The 17,153-nt window shown below is 50.0% G+C and overlaps 3 protein-coding genes across 3 annotated transcripts; 2 read left to right on the top strand and 1 right to left on the bottom strand.

The window, feature by feature from the left end:
* Positions 1-1,221: 1,221 nt before the first annotated feature.
* Positions 1,222-2,763, top strand: TPPP2 (tubulin polymerization promoting protein family member 2). Its single transcript, XM_032418019.1, has 3 exons — positions 1,222-1,410; positions 1,660-1,813; positions 2,575-2,763. The coding sequence occupies exons 1-3, from the start codon at positions 1,238-1,240 to the stop codon at positions 2,761-2,763; spliced, it is 516 nt and encodes a 171-aa protein (XP_032273910.1). The 5' UTR covers positions 1,222-1,237.
* A 1,767-nt stretch (positions 2,764-4,530) lies between these two features.
* On the bottom strand, positions 4,531-4,992 carry RNASE13 (ribonuclease A family member 13 (inactive)). The gene has a single exon (XM_032417188.1). It carries the CDS (start codon positions 4,990-4,992, stop codon positions 4,531-4,533), a length of 462 nt encoding a protein of 153 aa, XP_032273079.1.
* A 7,401-nt stretch (positions 4,993-12,393) lies between these two features.
* On the top strand, positions 12,394-14,217 carry LOC116640449 (ribonuclease 7-like). Its single transcript, XM_032417502.1, is given in 3 exon segments — positions 12,394-12,489; positions 13,646-13,934; positions 13,937-14,217. Coding segments are annotated over 3 exon segments (666 nt in total).
* Positions 14,218-17,153: the final 2,936 nt, after the last annotated feature.

Below are 17,153 nucleotides of genomic sequence, written 5' to 3'. Positions count from 1 at the left end.
AACCCTGAGATCAGGACCTGACCTGGTATCAAAAGTCAGACACTCAAATCAACTGACTGAGCTATCCAGGTGCACCTAGGAGAGAGATCCTTTAGAAGCCAGGAAAATCAGCTAGATAGGAGATGACAAGGACTTGACTAAGTGTGGGAGCAATAGGAATGGAAAGAAAGGGTTTGTTAGACAAGGAAGTGACATTCATAGGAATTGGTGACTGATTAGAAGGGAAGGGGAGGGAAGTCACCAACCTAGTTGCCCTGTTTTAGAATCCCTGAAGTTCATCCATCTATATGGCTTCTGACCAGAGAACAGGCCAAAGAGAAACCCCTAAGGAACATCCCTGACCTGCACAGAAACTTACATGGAAGATTTTCAGAGTCTGAGACTCACCCTCACGCTGACCTCGCTCACCTTGACCCACCCAGATCTGTTATACTCCAAGGCCTGTGCTCTTTCCTTGTTGGGCCCAACATTGGAAACCATTTAAAGTTCTCACTGAGGTTGGTCTGCCAAAGCCACTGGGATTCTCCATGTCGGTCACTATCTTGGGCTTGAGACTAAAAAGGAGGGCACTGTTGGGCTGATGCCAGACTGTTTTCATTAACTCCTTCCCTGGGCTCCTCTCAGCTTTTTGGGGCAGAGCATAAACCAATTTGACCAGGACCCAGAAGACTGGGTCAGGCTGGGCTGGAATGATGAGGGAGAGCTTGATCAACTGGAGAGATCAGAAGGTTGGCAACTTGCTCAATGTAGCATGCAAAGTGGGGAAGTGAAAGGACTCCACTCCCAAGACTAGGGTTGTAGCTGGGGCTGGAGGTGATGTCACATAAACACTGCTGAGGTCATAGAAGCTTCCCTCTCCTCCCCTGTCTGTTTCCCTATTGCCACACAGTCTCTCTGCTCAGCTGGCTCCCACATACCTGCACACACATAAACAAAGGCTGGGAAGGGTCAGACACCATTCGGGTACTCTTAGGTGCACAAAAGTGGTGGGGAAGTGGGTGGTAGTGTGATTATTCAGTATGTAGGATCCACGCTAGTACCCCAATGCTGGAAACAGTAGGTGGGATGGGAGTGAGGGGGAAAAGGAAAGAGAGGGACAGGGAAGAGGGGCTTTGTTCCTATTACTGATCCTGATTTTATCTTAACCCCCATCCTTATTACTCCTCAGTCCTCCCATCCCCTCCTCCTTCACCCCCAAGTCTCCCCCCCTGCTGTCCTCCCCTACCTCCAGTTGATCATGGCATCAGAAGCAGGGAAAACTTTCCAGCGGTTTGCTGTCTTTGGAGAATCATCGAGCAGTGGCACTGAAATGAACAACAAAAACTTCTCCAAGCTATGCAAAGACTGTGGCATCATGGATGGCAAGACAGTCACCTCCACTGATGTGGACATCGTATTCAGCAAAGTCAAGTAAGGGACCAGAGATGGGAGGTAGGGATGGTGAGTAGAACCAACAAGGCAGTGGGACATGGAAGGGTACATGGAGCAGAACATGCGTAATGGATCTACTGAGCACCTACCAGGTCCTTGGCCCTGTGCTATTCCCTGTCCTCAGGACACTCAGTGTCAAGAGGCCAAATCCGAGTGAGGGGAAGGTTGGACCTTGGAAGGTGATGAGTTCATGTTCCAGAGTTTTTGGATTTCTGTCTGACTGACCAGGGCCAAGAATGCCCGAACCATCACATTTCAACAGTTCCAGGAGGCAATGAAGGAACTGGGCCAGAAACGATTCAAGGACAAGAACCCAGATGAAGCTCTGGAGAACATTTATAAACTCATGGAAGGCAAGGATCCAGCTACCACTGGTGTTACCGTGAGTGACATGCTTCATCCCTCACCCTTGACCCGACTTCCTCAGATCCCTGCTGCTCCTATCTCCCCTCCCACCTTCCACTGTCCCTCACCTCTGCCATTAGTAATACTGTAACACAAGGCAGAAAGCCTCCGGTGCCCTGTTGGTATTGGAACAGACTTTAGAGATCACCTAGTAATTTCAGAGATGAGGAACTTGTGGCCCAGAGAGGGGTCCACATCTATTTTAATAGCAAAATTTAGACTTATTCCCAAGTGTCCAGATAGCTTTGGGTGGGGAACGCTGAGTGCAGAGGACTTGGTACCTGATTCCCACTCCTCTTCCTGATCTTCTGTAAGGTGTAATCTCTGACCTCCTGCCTCTCACCTTCCATCTGTTCCCTATTTTTCCCCTCTCTATTTTAAGTTCCCTCTACTCTAGGTTTCAAATAGGGCCCTCCCAGTAGGAGGGACCTTGCATATTGGGTCTGGGGTTGAAGTCCTCTGGCTGCAGCCTGGTCACAATAACTCCCTTGGAAATAGAAAAATCCACACACACTCCCATGCATTCCCATACACCAAACATACATCAGCTCTCAGGAGTGGATGGCTTTTGCCACAGTTCCCGCCCATGGCTGCATCTGGGCCCTAGAGAAAGCAGCCCCATGCCAATGGTAGAACAGAGCACAGCGTACTAGCAGAATCAGAGGCCATCTTTAGAGAAGGGGTGTGACAGCAAAGGGGAAGAGAGAGGGATCAGACCCGTCCTCCTCTGGCTTGCAGAAAGCAACGACAGTGGGTGGGGTGAGCCGGCTGACGGACACCAGCAAGTACACGGGCACGCACAAGGAGCGCTTTGATGAGAGTGGCAAGGGCAAAGGCATCGCAGGACGGGAAGAGACGACTGACAACTCAGGCTATGTGAGTGGCTACAAGGGTGCTGGCACCTATGACAAGAAGAGCAGCAAATAAGAAGTAGCCTCAACAACTAGGGTCAATTAGTCCTCAGCCTGGCATCGTAAACACCAGGGAGCATAGGGAACAATAAACATCTGTGTGTACAGCAGCCAATGAGCCCTGTCTTCCGTCAGGATGAGGGATAGATGGGCCCACCAGTGCAGAGAGAAGAGAGAGCCCGAGGAGTCAGGGTTTCCAGTTCCGCACCCTTTCTCTACTTAGCCTCATGCCTCCCAGCCAGAAGTTAGCATTCCCTTCAACAACTGGTTCTAAGAACAGAGCTGAGGAATATATTTGGGGGTAAGAGACAAACCAGATGTGGAGGCGAAAGTATTGCTCCTTTGCATTCATACGTTGCTGGTATCCACCAATCTTATCTCCCAGAGGAGAGTAGCAATTCCTGATTTGACATAGTATGACCCAGACACCACCAACTAGATGCTTCCCTGTCCCTCTACCTTCCTCATCTGTTGTAGTCCAGGTTTTGTTGGAGAAATAGAAACCAGCTAGAATGGGCCAAAGACTTACTCGGCTTGACTCCTATTACGAGTTTGTGCTCAAGCTGGGGGAGGGGGGGAGAGGATCCATTTTTAACACCCAGCCCAGAACTGAGTTTTACCCCACCCCACCTCCATCGTGGTACACATGGAACAGAAGATCCCCCTCACTGCTAAGGGTAGCCCAGGAAGACAGCCAGAGATGGGTGGCCTCCAGGACTCTAAGAGTAGGAGTTCTGGTGCGCTGAGGAAAAAGGAATGAAATGAGAACTGATTCGGATGTGTTTTTATATTTTTATTTTGAAATGACTATAGTGTCACAGGAAGATGCAAAAATAGTACAGAGAGGTCCCACATACCCTTCACCCCAGTTTCACCCAGTGGTTATATCTTACATCACTCAGATGTGGTTTTAAAACCTGTGACTACAGCCAGGCTCACCTCAGCCCTGTCCTGTCAGCAGGAGATCTTGGAGTTTGGGGGGTGTCAGGAGGAGCTTTGGGAAGGAAAGGGATGCAGTAATCTTGGAGGGAACAGGTCAGAGAAGGTAACTCGAAACTCCAATGAGCCACAATGAGAAGGATGGAAGGAAAAAGGGTCAGAGAAAGGAAGACAGGGTGACTACAGGAGGTTGGGAATGTCAGGGAGTGACTACCCTGGGCTCTGTGGTAGAGAAGAAAGGAAAGAACAGGTGATGTGGAGAGAAGATCAGTGATTTCACAGAGAGGGGCAGATGGGGAACTGAGGGGGTTTCTGGAGAAGTGAGGCTAGAATGAGTCTAAGGGTCTCAGGGAGGTCCCTGTAGCTAGAGGTACCTACTGCGAAGGTGAGTGAGTGGAGAGTCCTAAGGGAGATGGGGAAGGCTGAGAAGAGAAGGGTGTTGGGGATGGGGAGTTGAGATATGGAGCTGGGTGCTGGTTGCCATGGTGTGAGCTGAGGCTCTGGGCCTCCATCCAGGAATCAGGATCTGGCCCAGTGGATGGACAGTCACTGCCAACTGGACACAGTCAGCTTCTTGGGTGGGTAAGACTGTCTGTGGGAGAGGGAGGATGGTAGGGGAAGAAAGGAGGTAAACAAGTTGGAAAGAGGCTACAAGGCAGTATGACTTTGCATGGTGACTGAAACTCGAGACATTTGTCCTACCTCCCTGGTCTCTTGGGAGGGGATCCTGCCTGCCTTTGAAGTCAGGGAGGAAGCCTTACACCAGGGATCAGAGGTTTGGGAATAGGGACAGGCTGGTGTGTGGTGGCAGTAGGGGCCAGTTCAGAATGAAAGCCTGCCTTTCCTAGTAGAGGCCGATGATACCTATCGGTTCAGCATCATGCTTTCCAGAACAGAGCAGGTAGAGCCTTTGGTTGGTTAGGGTGTCATTGTAGTGGCAGCTCGTAGGCGGCTGTCTAGGGGCCAGAGAGCAGATCGTGACAGGGAAGGAGTCCTCTGTGAGTGTACAGTATTCATTGTAATTCTCACAGAAGCTATCACTGTACTTGCAGAACCTCTTGATCTCTCTCCAGGGGGCATGCACCATATAATGGATTTGGGGGCAATACCAGCTCTGTTTTCTGCCCCGCACATAGGCCATGAGACCATTACAATAGCCCTGGAAACCCTTTGGGTAGCTAACCCGCGGATAGTCGATGTGTAATATGCGGAAGTTCTTGATGGCAATCTGCACCTTGATGTCCACAACCAGAGTTGGCCCTAGAACAAGCTGGAGAAACAGGAGCCAGGCCACAGCTGGTGCCATTCTTCCTCCTGGTAGAGTTAAGTGGTTGGAGGCAGAGGTGGGTCTAGAGTGGCTGTCTGCCCCTTCCCAGAGCCTCTAGCATTCCCCCAGCCTTCGCCATGGGCCTTCCCCTATACCCTAAGAGCTGGACTCTATTTCAGAGATAATCTAACCCAGGTCCTCATGTCCCAGAAAGAGGAGACACTTGCCCAAAGTCACTCAGCTGGCCGGCCACCTTCAGCCACTCCCCCCACTCCTTTGGTCCACCCGGGGGTCTCAGCTTCACCCAGTCTGTGAACTGTAACACTTACAGAATAAGAGGTCCAATTGGTCCTTGGGTGAGGGACTCTTCCCGATTATCCCCGGCTCTGGTCAACCTTTTTGGTAAAAAATGCAAAGGGGACAGAAGGAACAGGCTGAACTACGATTGTCTGACTGCTGTGGAGAAAGGACGGGGGCTGGAAGACAAGCGGGGCCGGAGCAGGGGCAGGAATTCTTCTTGCCTAAGGCCAAAGACAGCCCAAAGGTGAGAAGAGGCTAGAGAGCTCTCTGGACAAAGACCAGTCTGGGAGGAGGGAGTGTCCCCTGAGTTTGAGGAGCCTCCGTGCTGAGGGGGTTGGATGGGTGGGAGGATAGAGACATTGCTGTCTGGTCTCCTCCTTTCTGCTGTCATCAGAACACTTAGTTCCAGCCCCTTGCCAGAAGGCTCGAAGTTCTTAGGTTTTCTTTGATGTTTTCTCTGGTCCGTAGGCTGTGCTCCTGTGGAAAGGTGAGAAGGAAAGTACTGTCATGTTTCTGAGGGACAAAGTGCTGCTTAGTCCTGACCCTCAGAGAACAAAGGGTCTGCTGCTCACCCACTCGCCCCGGAGGCCACACGCGCACGCACACAAGGGCCTCCCACTGAGTGCTGGGTCGAGAACCAGAGACCTCAGCGTGGACCCCCACAGTCCCCATCATCACCTCCACGCCGGTCCCAATCACACTATCCACCGACTCCCTCACCTCCGACCTCGGGCCCTATCAGAGTCCGAGCACTCCCGGAAACCTCCAGCTCGTCAGGTGGGATTAGGCAGCAGAGCCGGGACGTGAGGAAGTGTGGGCCCGTGAGTGCAGAGGATCAGATTCTTACTGTGGTTTGCCATGTGGGGAAGGGCCGGACTCCTAACTCTCTTCGTCAACACCTGCTGCTTCATGAGAACTAGAGAGCCTGCCAGACGCAGCCCTTGACCTCCACAGGCCTCACGGCCCGGCCTCCCTGCAGGGTGTTGTCCGGGTGGTGGGCTTCCTCGTAGGACAGCCTACTCCATCCGTGTCCTGGAGAATGGGAGCCAGGAGTCAGAACACAGAGCCCCGAGGGTTCCAAGGCCAATGTGTAGTCTGGGGGTGGTGCAGAGTACTGGAGGCATTGGGGGTACTGGCGTGGCTCTTCCTGCCGGTATGAACTGGCGTCCAACACTGAACCCATCCTCCCCACAACTTGCTTCTCCCCCTGTGTTGTCTGTCTGCTGGTTCCTCAGTTACCTATGCAAGAAATCTGTGATCCCAGGCCCTCCCCGCTCCCTAACCCCACCGTGGGGAGGCAGCGGCTGCAAGGTGGTTAAGAGCAAGGCTTTTGAGTCAAATAGACCAGAAATCCTGGCTGAATCCTGGCTCTGCTGTTTACAGGCTGTGTATCACCAATCTAAGTTTGCTAAAAACACACTAAGTTGCAATTTCTTCATCTAGTAATGGGGGTAATCTTTTATACCTCATGGCACTATGAGAATTCATTACGATGTATATCAAGAGCTTTTAGCCCAGTGCTTGGCACCTGGTGAGTACTTAATATGAGCATGAGTCCATTAGTCACACAGCCCTGACACCTAAGACTGTTCCTGAAGCTGTCCCTTCCGTCCCTGTCTCTTCCCCTGCTCAGGCTCTCCCCTCTTTGGGACACCACATGCTCTCCAACTCCAGTAAGGCTCTACACCTCGCAGGACAGAAGACTCTCCATGACCTGACCCCCGCCATGTCTCCAACTGCATCTCCATCCATGCCTGTTTCCCCCTTTGTGCCACCCTCCACCTCCTCAACCTGGCTCATGCCACCTCCTTTACCCAGGATGTTGTTCCTCACCTCCTTCCACTCTTACCCCCATGACCTCCACTGAGCTGGCTCATGTGAAGTCTCAACCCAGAAATCCTGTTTAAGAAGGCTCTGCTTGGAAGACCACCCCCAGGGAAGTGTGCACAGCCAAGCAAGTGAAGGTGAAGCCCACACAGGCCAGTGGCTCATCTGTATCCTTCAGGCTGGGTCTATAGGCCAACACTGAGTGGGAGACTTGCAGGGAGGTGCCTAAGCCTGGTTGACTCAAGTGTTGGTTTTGAGGAAGTCGGCTGTTGTCCCCACCTCAAAGCATGCCTCTTCTTCCCTATTTGCTCAAGGCTGCAGCTTCTCTGAGAAGAGGTAGGGGCTTTTCATGAAAGGCTCCTGGTCTTCCTTTTCCTTCATTCGATGCCCACCTACCACCTCTCTGCTCTGCACACACAGTTACAGAAATGAAACAGCGCCTGATAGAGGAAAGAGTTCAGGACTTGATATCAGATAACCTACTGAATTTCTGCTTCCTCATCTATAAAATGGGATGAATACCTTCCTTACCTCATGAGGCTGCAAGAAGAAAGTGAGATGGTCGGTATGAACGTGAATTTCAACCATCACACGGTGTATAAACAACGTATAACTAGATTTGATCTCCTAGGTTCTACACCAACTCGCTTTTTTCCCCAACTCAACATCAGCAAAGCATCTTTTATTCCCCAGATGATCCAAGTGACGTCCCCCATCCCTGCTCTGCCAACGTAGAGCCCCCTCTGACACCTGACTTAAAATTCATCTTCATGAAGCTTTCTATTATTAGCCATGCCCTGTGTCGATTACCTTAAAATTTTTTTTTAATTTATTTTTTTAAAGTTGTTAAATACCGTCTGAAAAGCACTAGGACAAATGTTGGGGGCAGTATAAAGGTAAATAAAACAGCTCCAGCCCAGATTACATGTATAATTCAGCAAGAAAGACACACGTATAAGCATGTTACAAAAGCCTGAGCACAGGACCAGGAAAGGTGCTGAGTGTGCGATGGACCTTCGGGTTCCAGACTGCAATTCTAGTGGCCCGGTCTTTAAAATCCTATCTTCAAGGTGCTGATCCACAGCATTGCTGCTTCCACGCTGACATCCTTGTCATGGTTTCATCTGCTCCCAAGGTCTGAGATTTGTGGAATTCATTGCCTCATTACACTGGGCTTTACATACATGAGAATTACCCTAGAGATGAAAAAACTAAGTTTGAGAGAGAGTAGTTTGCTCAAGGTCATATGTCTAATTTAGTAGTTCTCAACGGGGGCAGGGGCAGGCAATTTGGCATGTCTGGGGACAATTTTGGTTGTCACAACTGGGAGGGGCTACTGGCATCTATTGGGTAGAGGCCAGGGATGCCATTAAACATCCGACATTGCACAAGACAGCTCCGACAACAAAGAATTATCTAGACCAAATGTAAAAAGTGCTGAGGTTGAGAAACTCTGGTCTGGGGCACCTGGCTGGCTCAGTCAGAAGAGCATGCAACTCTTGATCTCAGGGTCTTGAGTTCAAGATCCACGTTGGGTGCAGAGATTACTAAAAAAAATAAGTACACTTAAAAAAAAAAAAAAGAAAGAAAAGAAACCCTGGTCTAATGAGTGCATCAAATTTCCTAACAAGGGCAGAATTACTTATGCCTTATATATTGAAAAGGGCTGGCAAATCTCCAGAACTTAGAAATATTTGTGTTAGATTTTGCTTTGAGTAGTGATGGTTTTTCTACCAGCAAGAAGAGCACTGAATGTTCACCACTGAAACTTTTGAGTTGTTTTTCCTGTAAGGGTGACCCTCTGCCTGTAGTCCTCTACACATTCTCTCCCTCCTTTCCTCCCAGAACAAGTGGCTAGCGTGGCAGGTGCAGGGGTGATTCCTTATGATTGAGGGGAACCCCAAGATTTTGCCGAGAGTGGGCTTACCACAATCTCAGTGGGGTCACTTTTTTGCCCGATCCAACCCAAATTGATCCAACCAGCATAGCATGTCATGGGCAGTTCCTGGGTTGTCCTTGAACCCAAAGGATTGCTTCATGCAGCTCAACCTTCTTGTCATGACTTCACCTCAACCCCAGGGTTGAAGTCCAGGAGCTGTATTGTCAGTTCCTCCATTTGCTAACCAGTGCTGAGGTTGCTGCTGGTCCCACCTGGGACTAGGATCATTCAGGGGCACAATGAATGCCTTCTAACCCAGAAGTTGAATCAGTTAAGAATCATTTATATGCAAGGCACTAAGCTATCCCTGTGGGAAGTAGGAAAAAAGTATAATATAGGTGGTCCTTGTCTTCTGAAGATCGATAGTCTAAGTTGGAGGAAAATGATAAATAAATATGAAGAAAAACCAACGATTCAAGGCAGAAAATTGTACATCTTGAAGACAGAACTGTAGGAATTTAGAGATGGAGAAGATCCCTCTGAATTGGGGGGCATCGGAGCAAATTTTCTGTGTGAGGGGCAGGTCATCCTGGGACCTTGGGATGGATCTCAAGGAACAGTTAAGAGTTGAGTAGAGATAAAGAGGATTATGAAAGGTGTGTTTAAGAAAATATAGAAAACCACCTTGGCTAGAATTGAGGCACTTTTGCGGCAGACCTTGAATATCAGGCCAAGGAATCTGAATTTTATTCTGTAGCTAAAGGGGGAGCTGACAATGGCTTCTGAGATAGAATGACCTAATGAGGCCTCTCAACCCCGGAGCAGGTCCCCCTCTCCTACATCCTGGCTTCTCTAAAGGCATTGGTTTGGGAGCCAAGGATTCCAACCTTCTGTCCGTGCTGCCGCCTCCAGACCCACAGCTGTTCCAGGAAAAGTCATGAGAATTCAAAGACCCAGAGCAAGTCCCACGTCTGACCCCAACTTGTTGTTTGTTTCACTTTCCCCGTCTACAAAAATGAGCCCATTACCTTTATTTATCCTAAGAGTAACAAAATTAGGATAACAGAATTTGGATCTGCTCCTGCTTGGAGGGAAACTCTCATGGGCTTTCCATCGGTATCCAGAGGCTGTGTGGAACTCCGGAAGAGAGAGAGGCTGGCCTCTGAAGGGTGGGCACCAATCCAGGCCCGGCCCTCCTCTCAGCCAGCTCCGCTCACCCCCTCTCAGTGCAGGCCAGAGGAAGCAACAGCTGTTGTCCTGTGGGGAAGACAGGCAGAGGTCCACCTGGCACTGCTGGGATTTTCACAACGCCCGCCCCAGTGACTTTAAACACACACGCACACGCACATGCATGGTAGTGGCCTGGCAGGGGTTGGGCCAAGAGGTATGATTATGGCCATAGAAGGAGGAGGTGGGGGTAGCTACCTCATCTCCCTGGGTAGAGGCTACTTGTATGAGGGGCTTTCTCCCCTCCCATCTTCTCCGCCCATTTTGTCTTCTTGCTCACCCCTTTCTAATTTTTCTCTTTTCCCCTTTGCCAGACTCTCTAATCAGTCCTTGGCCTGTTGCCTGACCCCTTTTGTTCTCCCTAATCTTGTCCCCCTTCCTCCATCTTTCCCTCTTGCCCCTTACACGGGGCGAAGGAAAACTGGCAAAATTATCCTACCAAGTGCAAAAGGAAGCAGATCCTGGAAGCTGGAGAGTTGGGGCAAACCAATCAATAAATAAAATCCCCTGCCTTATCCAAACAACTGAGGCAAAGTAAGGGTTTCAGCTTGAGTTGTGAAGGTGGTAGTTTCAACTCTTTAATTTTTGTATGCAAACCTAAACCTTTACTCTTTCTCCCCTTTGGCCTAGACAGTAGGGTGGTATTTGACTTTCACACAGCACTCAGGCCGGCTTCTGGAGAACTCAGGATAATGGCCTTGAAGAGCAAACTAGGATAATTATAATGACAGGAAAACACAAGAGCACAGAGCAGTGCAAGTCGTGGTTTGGAAACATCTCACTCCAGAATAATGAGAAGTGAGGAGTCCTGGCTAAGAATTCAAATGAGCTCCTGGCCTCCCACCCCATCCCCTGAGCCCAGCCTCTGGTCCGGGGCTGGACAGGCCTGTGCTGATCCTCATTCTGTCCACAGTCCGCTTTAAACCATGGATTTTATTTCCAAACATTTGCATTTCTACAGCAGCAGGGGCATAATTCTCTATCCAGAAGTTCAAACTGCAGAGATTCCGGCACCTTAACAAAGCAGCGAATGCTGTTCCCATAGCCAAGGCCTCACTGAGAAACAGAGGCGCCAGAGGCCTGGGGGAACTTGTTCCCGGTTCTCTGTCCCCATCTAGTGGTGCTTCCCATCTCCAACACCACTTTTTCTTCCAAAAATCATCCTGGGCACTCCACCTACTAAAATGATGTCCCCCAAGCCTCAAAAACAAACACGTCCTCTTCCCAACTCAAACTTCTGACTTCTGGACCAGAACACAAACTTTACAATCAAGATCATTTTTTTTTAAGATTTTATTTATTTCTTTGAAAGAGAGCGAAAGCGAGAGAGAGCACAGAGGGAGAGGGAGAAGCAGACGCGGCGGAGCAGAGAGCCTGACATGGGGCTCGATCCCAGCACCCTGGGATCATGACCTGAGCTGAAGGCAGGTGCTTAACTGACTGAGCCGCCCAGGCGCAGACCATGTGCACGGCTTTGCTACAGTTACAATCTACACAAGGGCCTTTCACTCCTCAGCTTAGAACCATCTTCCCGCACCGCCCCCCCCCCCAACAGGCCCCAGGGCCTCCCCAGTGTGCTGGAGTAAAAGTCACGGTCTTCACTGGTCTCAGAGGCTTTCCATGATCTGGCCTCTGGTCCCTCTCCGATCCCACAGTCCGGCACCTGCCCCAGCCACACTGGACTCCTGGCTGTCCCTCCAACATGCAGGCATCTGTCTGCTTTAGGGCTTTCACAGCACTGTTCTATTTGGACCCTTCTTCGCCAGACAAGCACAAGTTCACTTTCTCATCTTCAGGTCTTTGTCCCTACTTTAAATGTCCCTATTTAAAAATCACTGCCTACCAACCTCCCTCTTGTTCTACCTTTGTCCTTAGCAGTTATCACTTCAAGCAAAGGGTATATTAATTTTTTACTGTCTTTCTCCTGATGGAATGTAAGCTCCACGAAGGTAGGGATTTTTGTCTCTTTTATTCACTGATCTATCCCAAGCACCTCAGCACATAGTAGACGCTTGAGAAATATTTGAATCCTGAAAAAAAAAGGACTGTTCATCTCAGTTTTCCAAACTTCCCACCCACAAGTAGTGATGCTTCTACTCCTCGGTGTCTCGGGTCTTCTGAGGGCCATATGGCAAGCTCACTAGAGCCCCCAGAGCAGTACCAACTCGGGCTCTCCACACACCTATAACTACCGCAAGGAGTAGGCCATGCAAGGTCAAGGCCTAAGGCAGAATGAAGCAACCACCACCACCAATGGCATTTTCAAATTTGGACAGTGTTTAAGTTTTGCCGATCTCAATGAAGTAGGGAGGAAAAGAGTGAAGGATGAAAGGTGTTGGGTGCCTTCACCAGGTAAAGCCAGGTGGCCCTGCTCAGCACCTGGCACTGAGGGGCCCAGAGGAGTGAATCATTGCAGAATAGCTGAGCTGGGGTGGTGTTGGGCATCGTGACTGGGATGATTCATCCGCTTCCCTGGCTCCTCCATCTCCTCCAAAAGATAAGCAGGAAGTCCTGATGACAAGAAATCATACAAAACAATATTCTAGGCTATTCCCTCTGTATCTCAGGTTAGAGAAAAAGCTGTTCTTACGGCCACAGTGATTGGCTCTTCCCAGAATCATGAACCAGAGATGTATATAGGAGAAAAATGGCAGTTCTCCCTGAAATTCATTTGCGGTTGACACCTGGGTCAGGTGCTTTAGTAGTCAAACCATGTGGCCAGAGGCCAAATCCAGTCTTTGAGTGTGAGGAGTGAAGTTTCCTCATTGCTGAACCTGTTTAGGCAGATACACTAGCTCCCTAGGTATCCACTTATTTGGGACATGTAGGTGGAAATGCACGTATACTTGATTCATTTCCTGATCCCCGACTGCTCCCTGGCCCACCCCAAACAGAAGCAACATAGCTCAGGCCAGCTCTTAAGGAGTTAAAAGGCAAGTGATCTGAGGCCAGTGACAAGTAAGGGCATCCTGAGCCCCGGACTCAGTGAGGAGGTGTAGCCTGTGGCGCGACCTGGGTCGGGAGAGAGGCCAGAGAAGGGACGGGGTCTGATGCAGGTGAGTGATATGACAGACAAAGGAGGAGGGGATAAGGACACACATAGGGGAGAGAGGAGAGTGATGCCGGGGGATGGAGGCACAGACCGGGGACACGGGGGACATGGGGTGGTATCATGGAGGGGATGAGACACAGAGCAGGGGATAAGGACACAGGGGGAATCGGGCTCGAGGGAGAAGAGATAGAACAAAGAATAGGAGGCAAGAAGGACAGAATGAGGGAAGACGGGCATACGGGGTGAAGGGGATGGGGGTCACAGTGGGTGAGGAGGGCACACGGAGCAGGAAGAGGGGATGAGACACAGGGGGAGGGGGGAAGGAGACCTAGGGGAGGGTAACGGTGATGAGATAGAAGGACACATACAGAAAGACTAATTTCTCACCCCCTGCTGTCTGTCCCCAGCAACCCCAGCCCTCCATCCTCACTGCCCCCCTGCTAGAGAGGGTCGCAGCCAGAGCAGGATCCTGCCCCCTACTGCTGTTCCTGCTGCTGGGGCTGTGGGTGGCTGAGGTCCCCGTCAGGGCCAAGCCCAGCAATGTGACCCAGGCTCAGTGGTTTGAAATTCAGCACATGCAGCCCAGGCCCCAGCAATGCAACACGGCGATGGGCAAGGTCAACAAGTACACAAGACACTGCAAACCCTTCAACACCTTCCTGCATCAGTCCTTCTCCAGTGTGGCCGCCACCTGTCAGACCCGCAGATAGCCTGCAAGAAGGGCCAAGGAAACTGCCACCAGAGCAAAGAGCCTGTCTCCCTGAGCACGTGTGAGCTCACCTCAAAGAAATACCCAGGCTGCAAGTACAAAGAGAAGCGACAGGTCGCTTCTTACATTGTGGCCTGTGACCCTCCTGAGAAAGGGGACTCTAGGAAATTCAAGCTGGTTCCCGTGCACTTGGAAATTCAAGCTGGTTCCCGTGCACTTGGACAAAATCCTGTAGGTTTTCGGACTTCCTCCCTCTCGTGCTGTGCCTGACTTCCCTGTCCGGACCCCTGGGCCAGTCCTCGTATGGCCCACAGGTTATCTTCCTCCCGTGTCTTAGGGCCCCTCCTAGCTCAACCTCTTCTGAAAGGGCTGAGCTCCAGAAGAGATGGTCGGTCCTTCCTCTTTCTGTGGCTGTTTTCCCAGGAGCTTATCCCCAAGGGAGGGGCTGAGCAAGCTAGGGGTGTGGGTTCCCCGGTCTGTGCCTGGGACATCTCTCCCCTGCCCCATCTTCACGGCAGCCTGACAAGAGGAGGAAATGAAAGGACAAGAAGGGCATGGGATTTATGGACAGAGCTGTTCCTGTTCCCGAGCTAGGAACCTTCCCCGGCTAACGTGGTAGTGATATGACCTGTGTGAGGAGAGGCGGCTGGAAAGAAAGAAAACGAGGTACCACTCCATATTTATATAGCACTTTAGGTTTTTCATGGTGTTGCCACATGAGTCCCTTGGGAGATAGACTTGAGAAGGATGGTGGGCCTTCTTTGGGGGAGGAAATGGAGCTTTCAGAAAGCGTAATTAATTAAAGAGCTTGTCAAATTGGTGAGTAGCAGAACCTGGGCTTGAACCTAGGTCTCCTTATTCTAAATACAGTGCACTTTGTTCTTGTCCCTTGGGTAAAAAAGGAGAGAGCTCTGCAGGGACAAGAGAACTGGGTAAGAGTTCACCCATGAAGATATGTACCCTGAGAGCTTTTAGGAGCCAGTTACCCTGTGCCGGCTGCAATCAAGGTCACCAGCTCTCTAGCCAAGAGCTGTTTATGAGGTGCTCCGGGGATCTAATTCATTCTCTCTCTGCCTCTCTAACTGGCCTCCCCCTTCTCTAGCCCACTGCTCTTCCGACCTGGGCCCCGGGCCTGGCTCTGGCTAGATCCCTTTGGCCTGAAGGCATAGGGTCAGGGGAGTGTCCCAGCTTCATCCCCCTGCTCCAGGATCACATTTCCCTTGACCTCAAGGGACTTCCGTGGCCCAGAGCCTGCTGGTCACAAACAGGCTGGTGGGAGCTGCCAGAGCTTCCTTCCTCTGATAATGATCTGTCCTGCCTCGGTGCTTCCCTGGCTCCGCACTCTGGCAGTCTGCCCAGGCCCGAGGGCTTGAGATGTGGAAATGCCATCTCCCTGTCCCCCTGGGCTGCAGACACCATTGCTCCATCTCTAGCGAGCAGAACTGGAGAAGCTAGGCTTTACCTTGGCTCTGTTTTGAGGTGCACACGCCCCACCCCACCCCCATTGCCTGCAGCCCTGACCATCACCAGCCTGTTCTTTCTTTCCTTTATTTCAGTCCCAGACAAACTGCATGATGCCCCATGCTTGCCCTACTTCACTGCCCAGCTACCTTGTTAGACCTTCCCTTCCCAGCTGGGGCGTCTCTTCTCTTCCTGTCCCTCCCCGACACCGCCAGTGTTCCTTTACTCCTTACCAGAGTCAGAGTCAGCTTTGGAGCCAGATAAAATTGGGTGTAAATTTTGGTTGGCTCGGTCTTCCTGGCTATGTGACCTCAAGCAAACTAAGGCACCTCTCTGCAGCTGTGTTTCCATACAGCGAAATGGGAGTACTCCCACCTACCCAACGGGGTTGCAGGAAGATTTAGAAATGGTATTTAGGTAGCCTTAATCAGCCCTCAGCACTGGTAGGCATTCAATAATGATCACTGGAAGTAGCAAATAGCAGTCCAGCCATATTCACCTTGGCAAGCATGCAGATGAAGGCAAATACCCCACTCAGTTTTCCTTGAGGGCTTTCTCCTGCTAGAGAGATGTTCCTGAGTAGGCTAGAGGACAAGTCTGCAAGCAAAGTCCTGCTAGCTGGGCTGGGTGGTTTGAGAGGAGGAGATGGTCAAAGAAAGAGCAGAACATTGAACAATTCAAGCAGAGTATGGGACCAATACATTGATGAGTCTTGGAAGTAGAGATGCACTAAATACACATTGTAGCCAAATGCCAAATGACTGAGTGTAAATCTATATATCCTATGGTCATTGTACTCTACATTTATCACTTTAACAGATGGTTTTGACTGAGATGCATAGAAAAGAAGATACTTAGGGGTATTGATTTTTTCCCTTTATTCTTTTTTTCATAACTCTTTATACATTCATATAAACATAAATTGTATAAATTGGTATTTATCACATATAAATATAAATTATATATATTGATTTTTTTTCTTATGGATATTATGGTTTTGAAGACATCCTCCTCACAAAACTTTGAAGTGGTTAAAATGATACTTTTAATGCATCCTCTCAAAATGAGAAGAATTTCCAAATAAAACTTTTTCTTGAAAGATTCATGACCTAGGGGCGCCTGGGTGGCTCAGTTGTTAAGCGTCTGCCTTTGGCTCAGGTCATGATCCCAGGGTCCTGGGATCGAGCCCCACATCGGGCTCCCTGCTCCGCAGGAAGCCTGCTTCTCCCTCTCCCACTCTCTCTGCTTGTGTTCCAGCTCTCACTGTGTCTCTCTGTCAAATAACTAAATAAAATCTTAAAAAAAAGAAAGATTCATGACCTAAACAGTATTAAATAACTAAAAATTCAGCATAATTCAAAAGTAATCTGTGGTGGTGGAGTTCAGAATAGTGGTATCTTGGGGAGCACTAACTGGGAAGAGATAAGCTGGAAATGTTCTTTCTCGGTCTGGATATGTTTACTTTGTTGGAAAACCCATTTTGCTGTATGCTTAAGATTTGTGTACCTGACTGTATGTAAGTTATACCTCAACAAAAAAATCCTCCTAATGTATAGTTCTTAAGAATTATTTTATTTAGGGGCGCCTGGGTGGCTCAATCATTAAGCATCTGCCTTCGGCTCAGGTCATGATCCTGGGGTCCTGGGATCGAGCCCCGCTTCGGGCTCGCTGCCCAGTGGGAAGCCTGCTTCTCCCTCTCCCACTCCCCCTGCTTGTGTTCCCTCTCTTGCTGTGTCTCTCTCTGT

This window comes from Phoca vitulina, unplaced genomic scaffold (assembly GCF_004348235.1).
Source record: "Phoca vitulina isolate PV1807 unplaced genomic scaffold, GSC_HSeal_1.0 scaffold20, whole genome shotgun sequence".
Classification (NCBI taxonomy): domain Eukaryota; kingdom Metazoa; phylum Chordata; class Mammalia; order Carnivora; family Phocidae; genus Phoca; species Phoca vitulina.
Note: the sequence above shows the minus strand (reverse complement) of the source record. Positions and strands in the feature narration are given on the sequence as shown.

What these genes read in the sequence shown, in the direction of transcription:
- TPPP2 (XM_032418019.1), top strand. Translation starts at nt 1,238, where the DNA reads ATGGCATCAGAAGCAGGGAAAACTTTCCAGCGGTTTGCTGTCTTTGGA. An exon ending in ATCGTATTCAGCAAAGTCAA is followed by an intron (nt 1,411 to 1,659) that starts GTAAGGGACCAG and finishes CTGACTGACCAG; the next exon opens with GGCCAAGAATGCCCGAACCA. An exon ending in CAGCTACCACTGGTGTTACC is followed by an intron (nt 1,814 to 2,574) that starts GTGAGTGACATG and finishes TCTGGCTTGCAG; the next exon opens with AAAGCAACGACAGTGGGTGG.
- RNASE13 (XM_032417188.1), bottom strand. Translation starts at nt 4,992, where the DNA reads ATGGCACCAGCTGTGGCCTGGCTCCTGTTTCTCCAGCTTGTTCTAGGG.